The sequence below is a fragment of the Rhyacophila brunnea genome, unplaced genomic scaffold, assembly GCF_057557595.1.
Source record: "Rhyacophila brunnea isolate RB1 unplaced genomic scaffold, BYU_Rbru_1.0 scaffold_13, whole genome shotgun sequence".
NCBI classification, from domain to species: Eukaryota; Metazoa; Arthropoda; class Insecta; order Trichoptera; family Rhyacophilidae; genus Rhyacophila; species Rhyacophila brunnea.
The window spans coordinates 427,076-450,025 of NW_028232785.1; the positions used below are offsets into that span (position 1 = coordinate 427,076).

Sequence of the window (22,950 nt, forward strand, 5' to 3'; positions counted from 1 at the left end):
AGTGCAATGGTCAGTGTTCAGTGTACACAGTGTGGGTCGCAAAAAACGACTCAAATGGAATAGTACAAAACTTAAATCTATTAGAATTTCAATGTTTATTTGTTTAGAGGCAAACGTATGTCGGTCTGGAGTAGAGTTCTAATTTTAATCATTGATCATCTCACCTGAAAGACATGTCTATAAAGCGCTGCGAAATGCTCCTTGGCCCTTTGCCTCTCCGCCAGCAGCATCTGCCTGTCTCTCTGGAGTCGCTGCTTCCTGGTCCGGGCGTCTCGCACCTCGTCAGCCAGTGACGTGATCTGGTCGAGCTTTCGCTTGCGGCAGTTCTGTGCTGCCACCTGTGAACAGAAAAACAAAACAAGTCAGAGGTGCGTTCGTTTTATTAAATGGACATGCATCGGTACGGCCTTACGTTCAATATAATAATATACTATTCATAAGAATGCGTGGATGCTTTCTAATGAACTATATAAAATGGCTTCGGACATCAATTCATTCCAGTTATGTGAGGTTGAGCTTCAATCAACATTGTTTAATGATATATATGCCATTACCAGCTGAGTTATAACCAAACTGATCACCAATTTACGTGTCCAATGAAATAGCATCAGATCTCAATATATTCCACTTATGTGCTAGCGAGTTTACATTGATGTTGGTATATGCTATTCATGTTTTTGATCGATTGTCAATGAAAATGTTCAACAGTCGTTTTGGACATATTCCACTTATGTGAGGTGAGTTTACACGGACATCGTTTATGCCATCAATTCATCATTATCAAAATGACTTGTAAAAAACTGATAAATAGTGATTTTTTATGTGAACGAACAAACATCGATATACTCCACTTATGTTAGGGCAAATTTCAATAAAAGTTGTTCTATGCTATCCATGGCTTTATCTGACTAACTTATAGAATACATATAATTAACGAAATCACGTCAGACTTTCATATATTCCACTTGCGTGAAAGTGAGTTTAAAAAAAAATTGTTTTATTCTATCCATGTTATAATAAACTTATAGTCAATACCAGGGCTTTCATTGTAATGTAACGCGGTGGAACGGAGTTCCGGCATCTTTTTTCACAGTATTTTTAATGTTTCAAAAGCAATTAGATGAAACATTGTTCGCGATTACATAGTAGGTACAAGTCAATTTTCCTGAATCATCTCATATGAAAAGACAGCCTGAAAAACTATCGCGTTTGATATGTGCATTGAATTCTATTATCATTTCTTCAAGTGAATGTGAACGCGACTTTTGGCAAATGAATTTAATTATTACCCCAATAAGAGCTCTGTTGAAGACCAAAACAGTTTCGGCACTTTTGGTCATCAAACTCGTCGGACCACATTGGACACTTTTCGATCATTCAAAATACATTGATCGGTGGTGACTACGTGGTGACTAGTACGGTGGAAGAAGACATTCGGCCATAGACTCTAACGATAAGAAAAGGAATCCGGACAATTTGTCAGACGAAAATTGGACTGAACTTTGGAAATCACCTAACCACAAAAGGGGGGCTGACAGGGCTTTAGCCTGGGGTATCAACCAGATAAATGAAATAACGCACATTACAAATTTGGTCTAATTGTAAAAAAAATCGCCTGCGGCGCTAATTTCCTTTGGACATAATATTAATATTTTAAAATATGTGGTTGAGTAATTGCATTTTTTGGTTAATGTTTGTTGATACCTCGAACACCATTTGAAAAGCGCTACTGTAGAGCATCACACTGCCTTTAACCTTAGTGATAGCTAGGGGGCCCGCTTCAGGATGTGAGTATCATGGAAATAACTATATACGTAAATTGTTTGGCAAGAAGTGAGCCCTGGTCAATACAATGTTTTCAATGAAATTGCTTCAAAGATCGATGTATTCCATTTAAGTGAGAGCGAGTTTACGACAACATTGTTTTACGCATTGCGTCATTCTAATGAGTTATAATAAACTAATTGCCAATGCATCCGTCTTACGAATTCAGATATCGATATAATAAATCACTCACATGAGTGTGGTATATGTGGCTTTATCTGGTCGAATTATAATAACCAGATAATGTATGTGTCCAAAGAAATTACTTCAGACATCGATATATACCACTTAAGTGAGAGTGAGTTTACATTGACTATGTTTTAAGCTATCCATGGCTTTACCCAATTGACATGTAATAAACTGATAGTAAATGCATATATTCAACAAAATTACCTCGGACATTGGCATATTCCACTTACGTGAGGGCAACAAAACATAATGCTGTTTTATGTAAACGTTATATAGTAAACGCAAAAATTCAATAAAATAATTGATATGTCCCAATTACGTGAGAGCGAGTTTATATTGATGTTGTTTTATTATGCTATCCATGGCCGATTTACAATAAAATGATAACCAATCTATCTGTTCAACAAAATGGCTTCTGACATCGATATATTCCACTTATGTGAGGGCGGACAGCAGGTTTGAATCCTTCTAATTCATTCAATAAATGATTTCATATTCAAGGTCCGTGTTGTTTTATGCTATCCATAGGCGATTTATAATAAAATGATAGCCAATCTATCTGTTCAACAAAATGGCTTCTGACATCGATATATTCCACTTATGTGAGAGCGGACAGCAGGTTTGAATCCTTCTAATTCATTCAATAAATGATTTCATATTCAAGGTCCGTATGCTATGTCTTAGAGTTAATAATTAAGATCTGCCTTCCTTAAAAACAAGAAAGTTTTAACATGAAATAGTTTTTAGGTTGTTACCTTATTTTTCCCCCGGCGCCTTATATCTCTGATGAGAGAGAGTTGCGATTCGCTTAGATCGTGCTTGGAGAGACGTTCATTAAACTCGTCCATCGGCAGGTTAATTATGTCGTGTACTGTCATCGGAATACCTGCAATGAACGAAATAATATCCATAAGATAAAACGTTCTGATTTGCGAGATTGATTTAGCTGTCAAATGTCGTTGAGTAGCACAGTTAACGCGACTTACTTGATTCTAATCGGATGCATCTGTCATCAAGTAAGACGCAGTGCCATGTGTTAACAACTATTGTAGATAACCGTCATGTTTATGGAAATGCTCCAAGTGATATCCGTGCTATTTTGGAACAACTTCCCAAGACTTTGGTTGCCATGCACTAGAGTGCGCCTGATTTCTATTCTGATATATTACAGTCAATCCTCGATGAGAAAAGACCTAGCTAAAATGCCGTTAACTTTTTCAAAGCTGAGAAATTTTCCCTTATTGATACTGGGTCACAATGGCCGACAATTCAGTGGCGAAGGGTGGAGGTAGGCTGTTAAGATCCACCATAAATAGTGCACACTAAACTTTGTCAGTCATACGTATTTGTTTTCATTAAAATAAGACTACACTTTATTGGTTAGTTTTTAAAATTTAATTAAACCCTCGGAAACCAAGCCGTAATAGATAATAGTCAAAAAATACTTATCTATCTATATTCTATAAAATATCTAAAATTATGCAATTAAATCATAGATAACTTTGGATATTAGATAGAATAATAATTTTTATCTATTATAGTTTGGTTTAGGCAGGGCTTAATGAATTTAAAAAAAATGAACCAACAATATGTGTAATATTATGTATTCTTAATCGACGAAAACAAATAAGTATGAATGAAAAAGTGTGCACAATTATGTCATATCGCCAAAAATATACCAAAATTTATTATTGTTTGGTTTAGGCAGGGTTTAATTGATTCTTAAAAAGTAACCAACACCATTTGTAAATTGTATTCTTAGTTCAACAAAACTAACAAAGTTTAATGTGCACTATTTATGGCGGATCTTAATAGCTTACCTCCACCCTTTGCTACTGGCCGACATAGTGTTCTATAACGTGTTATAATAATTTATGATTAAAACGAAATTCACACAGTGTAAGAATGTAACATTCTATATTGACTACACGAGACATCGAGACAATCTGCCGCATTGCTATGAAGCCTTTGATAGATAATGGGCATTCGGTTAATTCAAGCACGGAGAAGCTGTATACATATTCGACGGTTGAATGAGCGATTTACTAACCTAGGGCTCTGGCCCTCTTCTCGTCCCGGGAAAGGGGGCCCAGTCCGCAAGATCCCGCACCTTCGAGGGCCCTTCGACCTGCAAATTATTAATTTTCATTATTATTATGGCAACATTGACATATTGGTGTTTTTAAATAATTATTTTTAAGTTTGATATAAGATTGATTCAGTTGTTTTTCGCATATTCAAGGCCTGTGGCCACAGGAAGATCCATGAACGGTGAACCCACCTGGGACATTCAGGCCATGGAATGTTTGCTTTAATGTTCTGATACGGCATGTCTAAAAGACAAAGCAGCGCAGACGACACAAACGGACATTAGAGATCGCAATAATTATGACAGTTAGGCCACCCGCATTATATAACACCTCATTAATGTGACTGGTCGCAATAACTCTTAGACTGTCTACCGACGATGAACAACTAACGCAGCGTATGCTGAAAATGTAAAGAAAAGTCGCGCGATTAATGCATATGTGGGGGAATACCTAGCTGACTGGCCTCTAGATTTTCTTTGGCGGTAGGGCCGACAGGCGATCTGGGGGTCATATGCTCCGTTATGTTGTTCCCCGTCAGCGGACAGCCCAAAGACCGGTTCGATTTAGTCGAGTAATTTAGTAAAATCACTTAGTCAAGTCATTCCATTTTGTTCTAATTTTTCGGTTGAGTGGTCACCCCCACCATCTCTCACTAAATACCAAACAAGCCACAAGACAAGTCTGAACAGTGCTCTAGTCATTTTGACACGTCACTCACTAATGTACTGTGTTCGGATACTTTTCAGTTACTAAATCATTTAGTGGTAACTAAATCATTCCCCATTCAACTAAACTACTCAACTAATCCGAACCGGCCTTAAGAGTTAATGTGTGCACTATTTTTGTCAGATCACCCATAGCATACTTAAACTATTATGGTTTCGTTTAGGTTAATTGAATTTTAAAAAATAACCAGCACCATCTGCAAATTGTAGTCTAATTCAATGAAAACAAATAAGTATAACTGACAAAGTATAGTGTGCACTATTTATGTCGGATCTTAACAGCCTACCTCCACCCTTCGCCACGCAGGAGTGAGAGAAAGCCAATAATATATTATGAATGCCTATGCTTCAAATTGAAGTGTAGTTTTGCGTATTTGTAAATTGCGGGAAATAAAAACATAAAACTGGGAATAAAATTTACTAAAATGAAACGGGACGGCAGAAACTACGCAATTTGAATTCCGGGTATGTAAAAACATGGTTCCTCTGTAGCAAATCCAAAGGCATCAAACTAAATTTGTAGAAATCTCGATAACTGACATTTTCAAACGAGTCAAAAGCCAAGGGAACCGATCAGAAGCGAAGGGTGGAGGTAGGCTGTTAAGATCCGCCATAAATAGTGCATATTTAACTTTGTTAGTCATACGTACTTGTATTTTTGAACTAGGACTACAATTTACAGATGGTGTTGGTTAGTTTTTAAAAATCAATCAAGCACTGGTTATTAGTTTTGGTGTATTTTAGGCGATATGACAAAATTCTGCACATTTTTTCATTCATAACCAAACTACACAGATAAAAAACATTATTCTATCTATAAAATATCTAAAGGTATGTATGATTTAATTGCATAATTTTAGATATTTTATAAGTAGACGAGTATTTTTTGACTATTATCTATTACGGCTTGGATTTCGCAAGGTTTAATTGAATTTTAAAAAATAACCAATACTATCTGTCAACTGTAGTCTTATTTCAATGAAAACAAATACGTATGACTGACAAAGTTTAATGTGCACTATTTATGGCAGATCTTAACAGCCTACCTCCATCATCAAACGAACCTAAAAAGCTGTAGGTATACTTTCCACAATAAGAAATATCTAAGGAAAGGCAGAAAGAGATTCTCAACTTTCTTAATTGGCTCAAGGCGTTGGGGATCTGATGACTGGACTCCAGGATAGGCAAACATACTACAATTCAGTTGTCAAATTTGAAGTACATAATATTATGTTTGTTTAAATAATTAACCTTCCAGTTTGACCAATGTAAGTTTACCTACATGGACCACATGAAAATATATATATATTTAGCAATGACACGATTAACACACCTCTTAGTTTGTCCCTTGCCAGTGGTCTGTGTGGGGGCTGTGGGGGGGCTGGTGGAAGGCTGTATGTGTGGTTGTGATTGTGACGGGGGGCTGCCACTCCATTGTTCTGCACGTTGGGCAGCCCGTTGGAGAATTCCATCGTGCATGAGTATTTCATTTCTGCAACGAGACAATAGAGAATATATTATGAAAGGTTTGGGAAAAAGGTTACTGACACAATCTATTTTGAATATACAGTTGAACTCGGTTATTACGATCACGGAAATAGCGAGATCTCGGATGTAATGAGGAAACATTCGTTACGTCATACGTTTATGATTTTCTCCATACATTTATTCACTTTTATAATGAGCTACTTCTCGGGTGTACCAAGCAAAACTGTTAATGTGTAGATCGTTTAAAAACAACATTTTCGACCCTAAGCAATAAAATCTGACCGGGCAGGATGGCACCGAGATCGGATTACGTTTATGCCACTAGTTAAGTGTCTAAGTAGGTACCTAATTCGTGTTTTCGCCAACAACATTGAAAAACTATCCACGCATATGGTTAAAATTGCATGTAAAAAATCCAAGCTTTGCGAAGTCAATAGGTACCTAACAGCGCCGGCGGCTCAGCAGTTCATTACAATAAACAAATTCTTTTATAGTTTATGAATGCCATGCTTGTTTCGGGGATTTTTACGATGGTTTTCAGATTTTTTATGTTCTATGCTTAAATAGAATGTGGCGCGAAAAATGTTACATAACGAGTAATGCTTATAACAAGCAAATTCAGTCGGTCCCATCTTCCTCGTAATAACCAAGTTCGACTGAAGTGTGAAAATATTAGTTCCGATCAAGCGGACTGATGCGTACCTGGCGTTAAATGGCCGACGTCTGGTACGTAGGTTGCCGTGGGTGCTGCGGGGCTTTGCTCGTACTCGAATTTAACTTCCGATTGAAGCTGTAGGTTGGATTGCTGGTCTTGCTCTGATAGGCCGCTGCGAACACGGCCCAAAGGTGACTGCTCCTGGAAATCGACAATAAAACATATGTTTGTATTACTTAATTGGCTTTACAATCCAATGTGGATCTTCATTGCCTCCATAAGGTTTTTTTTTAAATGGGAATTGGTTATTAGCTAATCAACTTAGTAGGAACAAGCTCACAATCCAAACACACAATGTAAATTTACAGATTCCAGGCTTAGCCTAAGACAAAGACTAGACTAAGCCCAAACTTTTTCAGACTAACCCCACCCCCCCATTTGAGCATAAGTAATAAATACATTAACAATTTCAATTATTTTCTTATACAAACAGAATGTAAAACTATTTTAAAACACATGAAATGACACATGATGAAGAAAATCTATTTGAACGCAATGTTTCTAAATCACAAAAAGTGCTTCAAACAGACCAATAACCTGAGGTAACGATTTCTATATTCTTTGCCCCATTTGAGCAACCTAGTGTACCCCCCCCCCCCCCGTGAATCTTCTAGTCACTAGTGCCTACTTTGGAATCATTGCTTCAGATATAAGAAATGAAAACCAGTACATAATACCTATTAACCAAATTATGACGCAAGTTTAAAATAATAATAAATAATTACAAGATAAAAAGAACTTTTTATATACTTTTATTTATTTATTTTATTTATTTATTTATAAAAAAGAGTATTACGGCATTACAGCTTTTGGCCAATGCGCCATAATACATAATACATACAAATATATAAAAATATCTTAATTACAAATAACAACTAATATGACAAGAAAGTGGAAAAGACAGCATGTGTAAATATTAAAGAAATATGATAATATATACAATTATAAATTTATCCTATTTAAAACGTCTACAAACATTATATAATTAATAAAAAACAAATCAACCTTTATGGTGCCATCAAATAAGCTAATTGCACGATACACAGCATCATGAAACATAACATCTGTCCTGCGACGAGGTATCTTGAAGACCGTGGAGCTGCGAGTGATATTGGTGGGAACATGAAAATTAATATTTGCCAGTATATGCGGATTGTAAATGAACCCACGAAGAAGTAAAAAGAAATGCTTTAAAAGAACAATCACTCTTCGGGTAGACAGGGATTGCATTGATAGCATATCCAGAAGAAAACGAGTCGGGAAATTCATTTTATTGTCATTATCATAAGGAAAGAACCCGTATGTTCTTAAGTAGAGAAATCTAAGAAATCTATTGTGGACTCGATCCAGCTTAATTGTGTGCATGAACCTATTAGGACTCCAAATAATGCTGGCATACGTTTTTAAATTTTCTGTTGAATCATATAAACTTGACTTGACTAGCTTAAACGATCAAAAAATTTTGTACTTGATAGAAATAATACTGAAATGTCATTTTGACATTTCATATTGATTTCCATAGTAACGCACGTATATATTAATAATTTAGTTGCTAGGACCATCCCCTTAGCAATCAATAATAGTATTTTACTTTTTTACGGATTTCTTCCGAAATAACTTTTCATACAAAACAGAATTAACTGAAAATGAATTTAATTCTACTTAAAGATGGCTAAAAGTATTAAAAGAATGCATTGGCATCGTGTTCTGATATATTCTAAAAGTTTCAAATGTCTAGCTAGTCGGGAAGTTAGTTAAAAATCGATTGCAAGATTTGTAATGGATAAACAACCACCGGACAAATAAGAAGATGACCTAATAAAAACGTTGTAAAATGACCGCTCACCTGAAAGCATCGTTTCCCAAACATGTGATGTTTCTTCTGGGCCACGAGAGGCGTCTGGCGGGTTTCTCCGTCGCACGGTCTCAGTTTGCTGAAACAAAACAGGTTTTATCTTCAATTAATGACTTTTCCTTTTCGTGCAATATCCGTTACCAGATGTCAATCTACTGCTGTTGTGTTGAACATCGTTCTCCCAATTGGCATCACCAATAGCAGGTTAGCTATACACCTTGGAAGAAGAAACAATTGATGCTATAGGGATATACTGGACCGAGTTCTGAGTTTGGGTTACCCACAAAAGAAAGTCTTTTTAAATACCTCCACAATGGTAAGTTAATGATGAAGAGTTTAATGTATCACCTGTGGTAATCCTGGGCGGAGTCACTGCCACCGTCACACCACTCGCTGTCTGATAAAGATGGCACACGTTCAGATCCCATCGAAGAAACCGCACTATCCGACGAGGCGTCGACACGTTCTGAAATACACACAATTATATAAAATTAATAACGTTAATGTAACATCCGTCAAAAGGTACCTGTTGTCAATTAGGAGGGCAATAACTCTGTACAACCAAATCGCTTCAGTTGTTGATATATTCCACGTGCGTGAGGGTGAGTTTAGGTAGATGCTATTTTATAAATTCTTAGAATAGGGTCTCCTTAGCAAACTCGGTGTACTTCTTTGAACTTCTATAGATCTATAATTGAATTTTCACTGCTTTTGTATGTTTTCTTTTTATATTTTCATTTTTATCGTTTTTATTACTTTTTTCTTTATAATAATGTTTCATGTCATGTTATGAACGTCGTCCACAATATGTTAAAAAAATAAATTGATGTTTATAATATCATAATCTACTAACCGCTCCCCATCCCAGTTGACATTTGCAGAACTCCATTATTATTGTTATTGTTTCCGCCGTGTTGCATGTTCGCCTGGTGGTGCAGCATCTGCTGCGGCTGATGATGGTGGTGATTGTTGTTGTGGTGGCCTCCTGCGTGCGTTTGATGGTGTTGTAGGATCGCCGATGCGGAATTGCTGTTGTTGGCAGTGCCCGGGGCGTTGTTGGCGGAGTCAAGCATTCGCATTGTGTACATTCCTGCGAAATATGGGAGATTAATATAATACATAAATATGATTAATATAATACCTATGGATTAGTTTGCGTAAGATCATACAAGTATATTATGCAAAAGAAAATTAATTATACATCGGGTATTGTTGGCAGATTCCGGGATCTTGTTGGCAAGTTCGAGAATTCGCATTGAGTGAGTTATAACGAAATATAAAAGAGTTCTATTAAGCAGTGGCGAAGGGTGGAGGTGGGCTGTCAAAATCCGACATAAATAGTGCACACTAAACTTTCTCAGTACATTGAATTAAGAATATAAATTGCAGATGGTGCTGGTTAGTTTTTAAAATTAAATTGAAACCTGCGTAAACCAAACCATAGTAGTATACACACTTTTTCAGTCATACTTATTTATGTTCGTTAGTTTTTTTTAAATTGATTAAGCCCTGTCTAAACCAAACCATAAGAGATAAACAAAAATCTTCTGTCTATTAAATATCTAAAACTATGTATGATTTAATGGCATAACGTTAGACATTTTATAGATAGACAACTTGTCTCTATTATGGCTTATGCCAGGTTTGATTAATATTTAAAAAACTAACCAACACCATCTGAATATTGTAATCTTAGTAAAATTACAATAAATATATATGTACATAATTTTGAAAACACTTAAAAATAACCAATAGAAATAATATTTTTTGGAAAAAATACGACACCCAGCAGGATCGAACCTGCATCTCTCGGGTTTTCTCTCAAAAAAGATTTTTCTATTGGTATTTCCTCAGAAGTGTTTTCACAATTATGTATGTTCAATAATAATTAGAATGTTACATTCTTAAACCTTGTGAATTTTTCGTTGAATAAAAAAAATAGTTAATCAAAACAAATACGTTTAACTGACAAAGTTTAGTGTGTACTATTTACGGCGGCTCTTAACAGCCTACCTCCACCCTTCGCCAGTGTAAAAATATATACTTATAGAGATTTGATACATTTTTAAACATAGTTAATAATCATCCAAATAAGTTCTGAAATAAAACATACTTTCAAAATAATCCGGTGGAAGACAGTATCCGGGCAATGCCCCAAGGTAGTGCATGGGATGCAAGATGGCCGCCGACACTATCAACCCGAAATCCGGACTGTAAAAGTACCCCATTTCTTCGTGGGGTAATTTTGGCAGAGGCGAATTTGACCGACGATAGTCAGTATTCATGGGTATTTTAGTTTCTCTGTGTTTTCTATTACAGTTCTTCCACTGGAGATTTACTTAAAAATACCCTTTGTATTCTTAGGGTAATGTTGGCATTAATGCTTTTGAAGTTATGCCAAAATACTCATTTATAAATTTGGTTAATTTGACAGGTGGATATTTGACCAACGTTATTTAGCATACACACATTACTCCGACGTTTATTGTTCATTAAAACTGGTGATTTGTACGAAATATCGCAAGTGCAAAAATATTCCATTTTAGTAATTTTGATCCAGGGCTTTATTTTGTGTCGCTAACGCCTTCGCCTGGAAACACCCTCCCTTTCCACACCCCTGAATAGTCTAACGAATGGCCAATAACAAGACAATATGCCAATTCTGAAAAAAATGTTTTTTCCTACGACCACTTGTTATGTTACAAATCTTCGAAATGTCTTTCCACATTTCCAATAATATCACTTGGTCACTTTATATTAACAACTGTTCATAATTATTGTCACAATTTTTAATACATAAAATCTTTTATAATATTTTAATTTCACCATGTTAACAATTTATTTAAACACACAATACCCACTTAGGTATTAATTGTTGTCCACAATTAAATAAGTATTATCAAGGCCTGAACAAAAACGAAACATAAGTGCGAGTGATTAAGCATTCGGTACGCTTATATCTCCGCACTATGCATTAGAGTAAGATATAATGGCAGTCGTAGCATAGCGGTAATGCACAGGGCGCGATACCCAAGAGACGCCGGTTCGATTCCTGCCGGGTGTCTTACTTTTTTCTATTGGCAATATATTTTCTCAGAAATGTTTTCAAAATTATGTATGTTCAATAATTAGAATGTTACATTCTTAAATCTTGTTAATTATTCGTTGAATAAAAAAAAAAGATAATTAAAGGTTACTAATTAATCTGCCCCCACGATGGCCGCGCGGCTTAAGGCTATACCTCAGTTGAGGCATGGTCTAAAAAGATCGTGGCTAGGTGATGCGCGGATTGCGAGTCGCGGGTGCAAATGACGCATGCCGATCGAAATATAATTTGTCATATAGATCCAACATGCGTCCATTTAATGTTCTATTAGTAACAATAATAATATATTCATTGACATGTTTTCTTTTTAAAGTAAATGGGTAACATTTTTAGTCATCTTTACACGATTTAGGAGGACCCCTGTCGCCATCACGAAACAAAATGACGTATTGACACCTCGACGTTCGCTCTCAGACTGCCAGCGAGTCCAAAATTTCGTCGCGCCTATAGTTGAAAATTATCTGCCGTTTCACGTTTAAGCGTCGGACTATAGCGTCGTGGGTTCCAGGTTCGAATCCTGAGTCTGGCAAGTACAGATATTGTTTTTCAATTTGTGTATGAGTCAGAGTATGGACCTAATAGGTCGAGCAAGTGGCTGACATCCATGTCTCGTAAAAACAAAATCTGTTAATACAAAAACCTCCACTCTGTGGAGGCCCATATGATCCTATTAGGATCGGACATGGTCGAAAGAAGAAGAATTAATCTGTTAGGAACCCAACGTACATAATATCGCAGTCTAATTATATTGAAAAACGCCAAATGTAGCATGTAATGTTCTATAATCTAATCTAATCTATAAAGTTGTCAATCGGGCATATTATAAAAAAAACAAAAAATCATTCTTAAACCGGTAAATATGAAAAGAAAGGATTACTTATTAATAACTTTTGAATCATGATTAATTATGTTTATTTAGGTATAGGCCTGTTTCAGACGGGACACCGGTGTCGCGCTCGTATATAATAAGGAGGCCTTTGTATTCTAATAAAGGGGCATTTGTATTATGTTATTAACGGCCCAGAGCTAATGAGTCAACGCGTGTCCGGTACTCTTTTCCGTCGGCCGCTACATTCTCAAGCCGCCGATACACTTGTTTTTATTACCGCAGCCAGTTTTATCTTCTAATTCGAATACAAAGGCCTCCTATATTATATCGAGCGCGACACCGCTGTCATGTCTGAAACGGGCCTTAATCTTATCATTTTTTTTTTATCAATATCAACCACAGAAACAATATATATAAAATATTTTTAAAATCTGATAATAAAATTTCTCATAGCGACCAAAGTAAAAGATTAAAAAGTACGTAAACAAAACGGTTCAAGTAATTTTTTTAAAAAACTGATTTCTGACATTCAAAAGATTGATTTTCAAAGACATAAACAGAGCCGCACCAAGGGGAGTTGCCGTCCGGGTGCCAACCAAAAATTATCTTGTAAGTACTGTTTAATAACATGAAGGAAAATTGCTCCACAGGTAATTTTTTTTACAATGCATTAAGCCATTGCCGACTCAAGTAGACAGGCGATACATTCACAACGACTGATCCTACTTTTTCCGCCCCTACCGTTGTTGTCTATGTATGAACTATCATTGTGACGTAGAGTGCTCATACTGACGCGTCTGTCGTGTTCACACAGGGAATGGTTTGATTTGAATAGATCAGTTACATGATAAATAATACACTAGCATTAACACACCTTCTACAAATGTAATGCATAGATCAATGCTATATATTTTTTGGAAATCGATATTACCTACCACCGGTTTTTGTGTGAAGGACTAGTCTGGCTTTGACATCTGATGAATAACAGGAATGTATATTATTTATTAATAACACTGATAGTTAATATTTTTAATTTTTTATAATTCAATTTGAAACGAGAGAGGGCGAATCAATATGCCAAGCAATCTGGGATCTGATTTTGACAGCTCAAAAGTGGACCACTCGTTGCTTGTGCAAAAAGTTATGGTCAGGCTTTATTAATCTAAAGATGGCGGTGATTAAGCCAATCTTTCTCAAAGTGGGTGTTATCGCCCCTTGGGGGGCGCTGGAGCGATCCAGAGGCGGTAGTAGCGTCATAGGTAATTGGGGGGGGGGGGGGGGGCGATGGATACAGATAAGGGGCGGTGAAAGCAATAAGAAATTTGTTATTTAAAAATTCTTCGTACCTACACGTTAAATGTGTTGTATAATACATGAATATATTATATCAGTACAATATCACATACAATTAGAGTTGGGTTTCGGGAATTCTCGAGAAATTTTCGAGATTTTCCTTCCCGAATCTCGAGAATTGAAAATTTTAACATTTCGGGAAATCCAGGATCTCGAGAATCTTTTCTTGGAATTCGGGATTTCTTTATTATCAAATATTAATTGAAAAAAAAAACGATTTTCTATATGAAAAAAGTGGACAGAAAACAAAAAACGTTCAAAGACTGATCGGGGCATTTAATCGACTGAAAATGAGCGCTATTTTTGAAACATCAGGGAATTTTGTGTTTTAAAAGCGTACGCGTCAGACGCAGCGATTGACAGTCTGTGTTTTTTGAAATTCTATTTTAATAAGTAATGTTTTAAATTATTTTTGTTTGTCTTCTCACATAAATAAGAAAAAATTTTTTTTTGGAATCTGTCTAGTTTTTACACGGATTTTAGTAGTTTCACAGTTAAATTTCCCGATTTCTCGAGAATTCTTTTCTGGAAATCCCGAATCTCGAGAATTCAAAATTTCGTCATTTCGGGAAATCCCAAATCTCGAGATTGACTCGGGAAATACCCAACCTATATACAATATAGTGATTTTCCAAACGATTTTTTTAACGTCTTAACGCCCTACTTCCACTCTTCACTACTGCTATGTACAGACACAATATAAGTCGGTCATATTATTGTCAACTTATGATATTTTATCAGAAATTTTGCATTTAATGTTAACATTGATTTTTTGGATACTTCTAAGTCAAAATGATATAATTCTAATATAATATCTCAGATAAAATTGACATAATCCAAGTGAATGATTCTTTTATTATCTAATCGGGTTTAAAAATCAAAAGAGAAGTTTTAGGTAAGATATACTTATTTAAAAGAATTGTTTGCCTGGATTGCTAAGTAAAATATATTTATGTACCTATATGTAACGCCGAATGTGACTAATTGCGTATTACATAGAATCGGCAAATTGTTGCCTATTTCATGAAAAATGCAAGCCCGTTGCCTTATTCATGAGTTAGGCAAAATATCTGCCGCGTGCGTGAATTCGGCAGTATTTTTTCTACCTAGTTCATGCATTGGGCAAATTAGATAGTAGCGCTACGGTGGTGTTTTTTGCAACTAAACCAAATGTGTCAAATGCTCATGCATTGGTCAAAATAGATGGTCGCGCTCCGGTGGTGTTTTTTGCAACTGATCAAACTAACCAAATGTATCAAACGTCATTGATTATATAAAAATATACCAATCGATAACTACAATAACGTTCATATCCATTTACTATGCCCAAAAAAAAATCTAGAACTATAATATGATAACGGAAGAATTTTATTAAAAGGTATTTTCGCGATTTGATTCGTGCTTGGGTATCAATCGTGCAGTGGTCGACTGTTTGTTGAGACTTGTTAGCTAACCTCAAAATGGACATTCAGTTGAATTCAGAATTAAAAAACCTAACCTAACCTAATAATAATACTATTATATTATGTCCAATTATAACTAATAAAACCATCCGTATAAAATTTACTTTTTCTACTGTCATGTTGACAGTTTAAGAATTCCATACCCTGCCAAATTCACACACTCGGCAGATAAATTGCCTAATTCATGAATAATGCAAGCCCGTTGCCTTATTCATGAATTAGGCAAAATATTTCCGATTTCGTGTAATACGCAATTTCACACATTCGGTGTAACATATACAAAAAAACATAAATTAAACGTACCTACTACTCTTACTGTCATATCAAAAGGGCTATTCTAACATATCACTAAACTCCAAAATCAATAAAAAAGTGATAAATATGATATCGAATTTACAAATGAAAAAGGGCGTAACCCTCAGTTTTTTTTTCAAAATAGGTTTTATTGCATTATAACTTTGAACACGACTAAATACAAGTTGTTTCCAAAGGATGTAAGCTTCAAATGCCGATTTATTATCTAAATTTAGCAGTCGCGAAGGGTGGAGGTAGGCTGTTAAAATCCGCCATATATAGTGCACATTAAACTTTGTTAGTCATACGTATTTGTTTTTAATGAACTAAGACTACAGTTATTTACAGATCGTATTGGTTAGTTTTTAAAAATCAATTCAACCTTGCCTAAACCAAACCATAACAATTTTGGTAGATATACTTTAGGCGATGGTGCACACTTTTTCATTAATACTTATTTGTTTTCATTGGATTAAGAATACTCATTTCGTACCTACACATATTGTTATAAGATACAAAATATTATTCTACCTATAAACTATCCAAAGTTATAGGTATATGATTTAACTGTATAATTTTAGATATTTTATAAATAAACAAGTATGTTTGACTATTATCTATTATGGCTTGGTTTTCGCAGGGTTTAATTAAATTTTAAAATCTAACCAACATCATCTGTAAATTGTTGTCTTATTTCAATTCAAGGCGACCTGTCTCATAATGCATTGTTGACCACATGCGTAAAGTCCACAGTCATTTCGAACCCCGGATTCATTTCCTACTCCGCGTTTCCATTAAAGCGATGCACACCTGGCCTACACCTAGCGGCGAAGGGTGGACGTAGACTGTGGAGACACGGCAAAACTAGCGCACATTAAACTTTGTCAGTCATACTTATATTTGTTTTCATTGAATTAGGAATACAATTGCAGTTAGTTTTATTAAAATTCTATTAAACCATGCCTAAGCCAAACCATAACAGATAAAAATATATTTATTATCGTTCCGTTTAGGCAGGGCATAATTGAATTTTAAAAACTAATCAGCACCATCTGCAATTTGTATTCTTAGTTCAATAGAAACAAATGATTAGTATAACTGACAAAGTTTAGTGTTAGCTATACTCCAATACACTACATTTTGAAGCAGGGCTTTGAATGTGTGACTGCCGAAAATGGAACGCTCATTATAGACGTGCAATAGTGTTTTTCAACCTTCAAATACACCAATATTGAATGAAAGTCAGTGCATAAGCCGAGAGCAGAGAGATCAGAACGCAGGAATGACGTATTCTTGAGACGTGTTTAAGTTTATCCCGTATTATTCCACACTAGAGATCGGTTGCCTGTTACTCCACACCAGTTAGGTATTTCAGTTCCCATTAATTCTGTGTTCACTGGTGGGCTATTTATGTCGGATCTCCACAGCCTACGTCCATCCTTCGCTACTACCTACGTTTTGGTATAACCACAGCTGAGCAAACGCATAGTCCAAAATACTGGCACATTTTGCGCTATTCGCTAGTAAAATCAAGTTGTTTCCTCTCGGAATAGATGTAATAGGTAATATTTTATTAAGGCAATACTTCAGCTGGGGCACGGTCTAAAACGATCGCGACGACGCGATGCGAAGATTATGCAAACGACGCGTGCAGAACAAAACATAATTTGTCATAAAAATTCAACATGCGTCCATTTAATGTTACGTGTATTGTTCTCATGGCCTCTAAAAGGGGGGGGCTGATAGGGCTCTATCTAGCCTGGGGGCCCGGGCTCAGGAGGGACCGACGAGGCGAATCGACCAGATAAGTGAGATAAACACACATCACAAATTTCAACAATATTATTTAAAGTTATGTGGTTGTACGATACAATTTTTAATTGTGTATCAATACTTGACATCTCCATAATTAGAATGGATGTATTAAAATATACAATAAAACACTAAATATACAGATTAATTTTACCGCGTACAGACGGCATTTATTCTTAGCGATAGGTAGAGGGGACCGACAAAGATCCTAGCATGAGGGCCCGCTTCACGATGTGGGGCCCATGATTGTTCTATTAGTAATAATAATAATATATTCATTGACATGTTTTCTTTTTCAAGTAAATGCGTAACGTTTTTTAGTCATCTTTACACGATTTAAGAATTAATTCCCCCGACGCCATCACAAAACAAATTGAAGTGTTCACAGCTCGACTATCGCTCTCCGATTGGCAGCCAGTCCGAAATTTCGTCGCAACTATAGTTGAAAATTATTTGCCGTTTCACTGAAGTATACTCTTAAGCTAAAATTCCACAGTGCAAATTTCGACCCGTGTTTACAGAGATGATCATTGCCGGAGGACACTAAAAACAGCACTCACAAATAACCACAGAACACAATTAATTATATATGTGAAAGAAAAAACTAATTATTTACAAACATTTTATATAATATATTACACAATTAAAAACATATTATTAAAATTAATTGTTTCAGAAAATGACACAGGCAATGTTTGCGGAATCATATACGAACTAACTCTGAGATAAGGCTAAAATTATTGTTTCAACAGAGAGTGAGAGACAGAGAGAGAATGATAACACCGATATGTTGCCAGAGCGGATGAAAGAGGCGGAAATAGCAAGCAAGATAACACAAAAATTTCATTATTGATAGCAGTTAGGGATTGCAATACCGAATGAAAATTTCAATACCGGTTTTTCGGTATTTCTTAAACATAAAAAAACAGAAGTAGGTGCTTATCAATAAATATAGCTATTAAAATATTTTTGAAATATTATTTTATAGCAAAAACCTACATACTGTCATCTCCCGTCAAAATGAGTAAATGGAAAGATGCTGTCACTTTGTTTCTTTGTATGGTTTTTCGTCTGGATTCGGGACTTGGAGGTGGACAAATAACACACCGGAATTGTGGTGGAAACGACGAAATTTATTTACGTTAATATATACTAATGGTTACATTTTTTATAATTTCTTTTATACGTAGCGCGAGTTAACAATGTTTACTGTCTGGCCGTCTGCCGCGTATTGTCCGCCATTTTATGTTTCGCTCCCAGCGAGAAGCGTTGTCGAAAACGGCGACAACAGCGACGTTGCAAATATTTTTAAACAGCCGCAATTTACAGCATTGCCGGCTTTATTATTATTTATTTTCGTAATCAACCCTTACTATTTGTCGGTTTGGTACCGATTTGGGCTTCTCCAGATTTATAGAGACATCTCCAAATGGGGAGCATTTGGGAATGTAACAATACCTACATTTATTATGTTGACATTTAAAAATATGTATTGATCGTAACTGTAGAACTAGTGATTTTTTTACAAATAATTTGAATAAATTGATAATTTTAACTAAAGCCTTCAAAAGTTCATCAAGTGCAAATAAGTCCGGCTGCAGGAAAAGATTCTTAAAATCAACGCGTATAGAATAATTGAACATTTTTGTCACAGATGTTTTGTATTTCGAAAAAATATTATGATAATTCATCGCGACAATTACTTATATAAATATATTTTGATGAAATTTGTTTTATTATTTTTTCACCTCTGCTGGATTCACTCAATATATTTGCATTTTAGCGGCACATAACTTATAAATATTCATTTTCAAAAACGTAAACGAGTGTGCTTTCTTAATACCGAAAATACCGGTATTTTGGATTTTTAAAACCGGTATTTCGGCATTGATAAATACTGGAATACCGGTTTTGAAATACCGGTATTGCAATCCCTAATAGCGGTGTTATCAAAATTGTAAATACCTCGTATCTCTTTTAGTCACATAGTTAAATGGGTGGAGGAGTGACATAAATGAAAAACGAGCTAGTAACCAGTGGCGAAGGGTGGATGTAGGCTGTTAAGATTCGACATAAATAGTGCACACTAAACTTTGTCAGTCATACTTATGTGTTTTCATTGAACTAATAATACAAATTTCAGATGGTGCTGGTTAGTTTTTAAAATTCAATTACCTAAAGCTTGTCCAAATCAAATCATAATACCTAGTTTAGGTATGGTATGGGGCAACCGACAAAATTAGTGCACATTTTTTAACATTATTCATTAAGCCCTGCCTAAACCAAACCATGTTTAGGTATGCAATCCGACGAAAATACTGTAACATTTTTCAGTTATATTTATTTGTTCGAATACATGTTATTACGAATGGTTTTAGTTACAATTATTTCAATTATGCCCTTCTTGAAACAAAACATAATAGATACAAAATATTGTTCTATCTATAAATTATTTGAGTATTATCTACTATGACTATCTGTAAATTTTAGTCTTAGTTCAATGAAAACAAATACGTTTGACTTACAAAGTCTAGTGTGCACTATTTATGTTGGATCTTAACAGCCTACCTCCGCCCTTCGCCACGTGTTGGAAGTATTTTTTTAATTTTATTTGAAACCTTTTTCGATATTTTCGACAGTTGATGAGATATAGTTGAAAATCTGAAAATTGTCCGCCATTTTCCAAGATTGCGGCCGTAGTAAATCAACGTCATCAACGTATGAGTGTTGATTTTTGGCATGTTGTTACTGGGCACTGTAAATATACAAAGTCTTCCCGCTGGATACACGTAAATTGTACGTAAAACATTTCACCGTGGCACAGTTCGCCGTGATCTTTCTATCGGAAAGAGATGACTGTAGGTATACTATACGGTTGATTCAATATGAACATTAATTTAATTTTCATAACTGATTTTGGCAAAATTCATGAATTCAAGAATGAAAACCCAACCTAACCTCACAAATAATCCAGTATATCGGTTATTTTTTGTTTTGCTACTGGCTTCCTGTAAAGTGTAAACACCAATTCACGGTGAAGTGTGATACGGCTATATTGTAATTAAGTTGTGTTTGTCATATCGAAATCACGTTAGTATCACACAGTGAACGCCTACAAGGTGACGTGCCAACATTACCCTAAATAATTCTGCCAACACTACCCCAAGACTCTGCCAACATTACCCAATAATGATGTTTTCTCTAAATAATACACCTAACACAAAACATAAAATGTTACAATGGAATATTTGTATCAATGAAAGAAAGTGCTTTGATTTTTGGAGTCCTACCTTCGCTCATGGCCATGTCCATAAGTTGGAGGTCCTCATCGTTGAGGATCGAAGACAGAAAGCCGTCGGAGGTCCCGTTCAGCTCGGATGTAGAGTTTTGCTGGAGAAATGAGAAAAATAGTTCTTAGTATGTAGGTAGGTATACATATCGCTAGCATTGCATTTATTTCCAAATCAAAAAATTTAATTACATAATATCGAAATTAAATCTATAATTAAATAATATCCAAAGTAAAAAAAAATCGGTGTGTACTTATGTACGCGCGTTAGAAGTTATACTTCTTTGGCGTAACAAAACAAAATAAGTCGTTACCTGAGTCTATTAATATTACAGTGGATTAGGTTGATGTAAAACGTACGCGATTCATCTTTGTCTCATATAGCACATGATAATTGTAATTTAATTATTGTATTGGACCAAAACTAATATTTGCCATACAGCGGTTATAATCGATTCAGAAGTGCACATGATGAATTAAAATTATTTACCAACTCAACATTCACAAAATTTATTTATTTATTGATATATAATTTTACTCATAAATAATACTTACATAAATATAGCCTCAAATCTTCATACACAATCTTTACAATGAAAAATAAATATACACTCCAATATAAATGAAGTTTTATGAATATAAATTAACAGTGTAGAATGTTAGTCTCCAGAAATATGTTTATAAACATATTATATATTTATTATGACATAATATTGGTATTGTTTATAACACGTGCTCTTTACTTGGTTGTATTGAACGACTAACTAAATGACACTATGCGCATGTACCCTTGAGAAATAATAAATTATGTGCTACATCGGCGCGCGCAACTTCGTCACACGCCAAAAATACACTCTGATCTGTAGTCCCAAACGCGCCAAAAGAAGTATTAACTTCAAAAATACAGTGGATTTACAGTGGATAAACATTTTATTTTTTGTATCAATTATTGTTACCTGATAATACATCTGGTCTTGGTGATGCTGTTGCACGTGTGGGGGAATTCCTCCGGCGCCGTTCTGGTGGTGGTCCATCTCGCTCTTGTAGAAGGGCGAGGGCTGCGGGACCGGGGCGGGTGGCGCCGCAGAGCTCGGGGGCGGCTGCGCTACATTCATCGACGCAGCCACCGCGGATCCAAGATTTGCGGCTCCTATCAAGAGAAACTTTGCATTAACGAATGTAGGTACTGTGGTCTCAATCAAGATGTCCAGGTGAAAAGGGTATGGGCAGGGAACTCAGAAATAATGGGAACTGAAATATATAAGGCCATCCTCTCTCTCTCTCATACACACACACTGTGCACATCCTACAATTCAGTGGTTATTTTTTAAAACTGGACATGTCTACTATTAACTCCTCAGAGATAAATGAACATTTTCAAATAAAAACACAGAGCGAAAACACGCACGCGACAAAAACCAAACTGTCAGATTGTATGACAACATACTTGATCACGTGACTCAATACAGTCCCGCCATTAGCTGAAAGTGACATGTCTCATTTCGAATGTCAACAACGTTGGACATGTCCCCATTTGAATGTCAACCTCTTTTCAAAATGAAATTGGTGTTTTGTGGCTATTTTTGAAAGTCAACAAAGTGTGTATGAGGTTATAGAATGATATTCCGATAATAACTCATTTTCGGCATATATGAGACATGTCCAGTTTTGAAAGTTAACCACTGAATTGTAAACTATTAAAAAAAATGGGACGTACTGATGAGTAACAAGGCTGTATGAGTTGAACTGAGAGCACTGAGGTGTTTTTTTTTTTTTTTTTTTTTAATTTATTTTACATATTGTGGACATCACAAATTATAAATTTAAAACGTTCACAACATGACATTTAGAAACAAAGAAATATTATTAAAATAGTATTAGGTACATAACAAAAGAGATAGATCAGTATTAAGTTATT

The 22,950-nt window shown here is 35.4% G+C and overlaps 1 protein-coding gene across 4 annotated transcripts in view; it reads right to left on the reverse strand.

Moving 5' to 3' along the window:
• cnc (NFE2 like bZIP transcription factor cap-n-collar) overlaps nucleotides 1-22,950 on the reverse strand; it is a 222,372-nt gene that overhangs the window by 8,153 nt on the left and 191,269 nt on the right. For 3 of the 4 annotated variants that reach the window (XM_085941546.1, XM_085941547.1, XM_085941544.1), the window contains 10 exons: nucleotides 21,989-22,182; nucleotides 21,034-21,133; nucleotides 9,740-9,976; nucleotides 9,235-9,352; nucleotides 8,878-8,965; nucleotides 7,019-7,172; nucleotides 6,162-6,320; nucleotides 4,064-4,141; nucleotides 2,769-2,899; nucleotides 165-338 (listed from right to left, as the gene is read on the reverse strand). In XM_085941546.1, coding sequence (XP_085797672.1) covers nucleotides 165-338; nucleotides 2,769-2,899; nucleotides 4,064-4,141; nucleotides 6,162-6,320; nucleotides 7,019-7,172; nucleotides 8,878-8,965; nucleotides 9,235-9,352; nucleotides 9,740-9,976; nucleotides 21,034-21,133; nucleotides 21,989-22,182 — 1,433 coding nt within the window. The remainder of the gene's footprint in view (nucleotides 1-164; nucleotides 339-2,768; nucleotides 2,900-4,063; nucleotides 4,142-6,161; nucleotides 6,321-7,018; nucleotides 7,173-8,877; nucleotides 8,966-9,234; nucleotides 9,353-9,739; nucleotides 9,977-21,033; nucleotides 21,134-21,988; nucleotides 22,183-22,950) is intronic. The other variant, XM_085941545.1, reaches the window with a different exon arrangement.